This window comes from Quercus lobata, chromosome 4 (assembly GCF_001633185.2).
Source record: "Quercus lobata isolate SW786 chromosome 4, ValleyOak3.0 Primary Assembly, whole genome shotgun sequence".
NCBI lineage: Eukaryota > Viridiplantae > Streptophyta > Magnoliopsida > Fagales > Fagaceae > Quercus > Quercus lobata.
Genome location: NC_044907.1, coordinates 22,643,582 through 22,646,335, shown reverse-complemented (window position 1 = coordinate 22,646,335; position 2,754 = coordinate 22,643,582). Strand labels below are relative to the sequence as shown.

Below are 2,754 nucleotides of genomic sequence, written 5' to 3'. Positions count from 1 at the left end.
GCTTATTTGTAAGTAAAGAGCCTTTATGCATTTAAATCAGTTGATGTACAAAAATAAAAAGTTCAATTTCTGCATTTTAAACATTCTTCACAATTGTAACTTGAAACTTGGACAGCATCTGCCAACAATGGTTTTAGGTAATCATGGAGTCTACGCATTTGAGTTACACCTTTTTTTTGTTCTCTTCAGAAGTTCCCTCCTTTCTAAGGAGTAGCCAACACAGGAATTAGTATACAACCCATATTAATTAATAAATTGAATTGACAAATACAAAAGAACCTTCAGGCTTGTCTGCTTAAATGACGAGCATCTATAGTTACACCTTGGCGACAATTACAAATCTAAAGCAAAACATATACAGTTAGGGAAATAGAGACCCTATGAATACTAGAATATGTACACCACAAACAATAAGATTGAAAGAACACCAAAACTGGGACAGAAGACCTGGAATGGTAATATCTAGGAGTTAAGGCTAACTGCAACTACTTGAAGAAGTAATCACAAGATTGCCCAAAATGGAGCTAAATTTGATACAATGGTATTACTATCATGGTTCCAATCTAAAAATTACTCCAGGTATCTTAATTATAACTCATATAATGTAATATCTAAACATGTAAAGAAGAATAACTTATGATACCCCCTTGTTACTATGATTTGTAGTTGTTACCTGCTACATAGCACCATGGCTTGTTCATGCCACATTTCGAGTCAGACATGTACGACGGTTATGACCCTCTTGGCGACACAACCCACACTTCAACTTTGGTCCATTCTCAATCCATAATGAGGTTGGCAACTCCCTATCCTCATCATCCATCTCATTGCGGATTCTCGTGGACTTTGGCCGACCTTTCTCATGGATCAACCGCTGGTTTGGCATCACGGTTCTCCTTTCTGCTGGCTCCGGCCATTCTAACCTATCTTTCAGTGGTTGGAATATCGGCTCATAGCTGTGATACCGTTCTTCAACGTGGTAGAAACGATCCATATACTCAGTGGCATCATGGTTGTGTTTGGCACAAACTGCTATCAAGTGGGAACAGGGGATCTTGTTTGCTTCCCATTTGCCACACGTGCATGTCATGTCCATGAGGGAAACCCTATGGGTGTGATCTCCCCCGCCAGTGTTTAACAGTGAAGACTGTGTCTCCACTGTATATAACCATTGTTGCACACTCATCCTTCTAACAATATGGAGCTTCGCCTTCTCTTGATTTGCCTCGAACTTGTCATAGGCATATTTGCACCACACTTGCCCCTCTTCAAACTGCTCTATGGTTTTTTTTCGACATTCGTCAAAGTATGAGTTCACCTTGTAAAATGTAAACTTCACTATTGCAGTTATGGGCAAGCTACGTGCGCCCTTAAGTACCCCATTGAAGCACTTTGATAGGTTGGTTGTCATTGCCCCACATCGATGCCTATGGTCATGTACAAGTGTCCACTTTTCTTGATTTACCTCCTTAAGATAGTTGTACACATCCAGGTTGACATTCTTGATGCAATCCATGTGTTCTCAAACTTCCTAACTTGATTCACAGTTGCTGCGTTCCATACCAAGTTCTTCAACGGCATACTATTGAAGTTAGTGTTAACATTGCTTACTAAATGGCGGAGGCAATACCGATGATGGGTTAAGGGCAATTGCAAGTAGCCCCTAAAGGTGTCATAAAAGCATGATTGTATCCCACGATGCCTGTCAGATATTGTACACAAATTGGTCCGGTCTGTAACATAGGTCAACAGGCATGCCAAGAACCATCCCTATGTCTCCGTGCTCTTGCTTTCGACAACGGCAAATGCGAGTAGATAAACCTCTTTGTTACCATCTGTTGCCATTGCTATCCACAGCTTTCCTTCGTACTTGCCATAGAGGTGCGTTGCATCTATGCTTATCACCGGCCTGCAATGCTTAAACCCTTTAATACACGAACCGAAAGCCCAAAACGCGGAGTTGAATATACAAGTCCCCGGGACATGGGGGTCACACTTTAATGTGGTCACAGTGTCCGGATTTGCATCGGACAATGCAACTACAAATCGTGACAATTTCGTGTACGACTCGTCAAAATCCTCGTAAATACGCGCAACTGCCTTCTGTTTGGCTTCCCAAACTTTGTACATAGTTACCTCATGCCCATGCCTTGCATGCAACATACTACACAAGTCCCTTACCTTTCGGGTTAGGTCCTCCCATACATACCTCTCAAGTGCAATGGAGATGAACTTTGAATCCATCATCCGCCCATCAGTCGCTAGCTGGAGGGATGAGCAACTATAGGGACCCTTACATGTACTGATAACCCATATCCCGTGCTTCTTGCTACAATTGGCCCGAATTGACCACAAACATGCCTCATGTATGCACCACACTACCAGCCTATTGGTGTCAGACTTGATGACCTTGTATTGCTTATTATGCTCCACAAAGTAGAGGGTCAACACATATTGAACAGAGGCTTTATTCTTGAATAGCATCCCCGTTGCTGGGTGGTCACCTTTATGCCAACTTGTAAGATGTCCTATACCCAATGCAGGTGATGGACCATTAATATTGTCCCATGTGTTTGATGTGAACCATTATGGGATAGGAACTGTTGTAAGGCAATTCTCTTCGTTGTTTTTGATCAGTGGTACATCTAAGACCTCCGCGTCATCCACCGGTCCATCAGTATCAATGAACTCTTCGTACACATCTCGGCTGGCATCAATATCAATTCCCCCGTCCATATCAGCTTGGACATGTTC

The 2,754-nt window shown here is 42.4% G+C and overlaps 1 protein-coding gene across 1 annotated transcript; it reads right to left on the bottom strand.

Moving 5' to 3' along the window:
* Positions 1-1,770: 1,770 nt before the first annotated feature.
* Positions 1,771-2,484, bottom strand: LOC115984850. Its single transcript, XM_031107846.1, has one exon. The coding sequence runs from the start codon at positions 2,482-2,484 to the stop codon at positions 1,771-1,773; it is 714 nt and encodes a 237-aa protein (XP_030963706.1).
* Between the last annotated feature and the right edge of the window lie 270 nt (positions 2,485-2,754).

Bases quoted from the DNA above. Each gene is read 5' to 3' on its own strand.
- LOC115984850 (XM_031107846.1), bottom strand. From the start codon at position 2,484: ATGCTATTCAAGAATAAAGCCTCTGTTCAATATGTGTTGACCCTCTAC.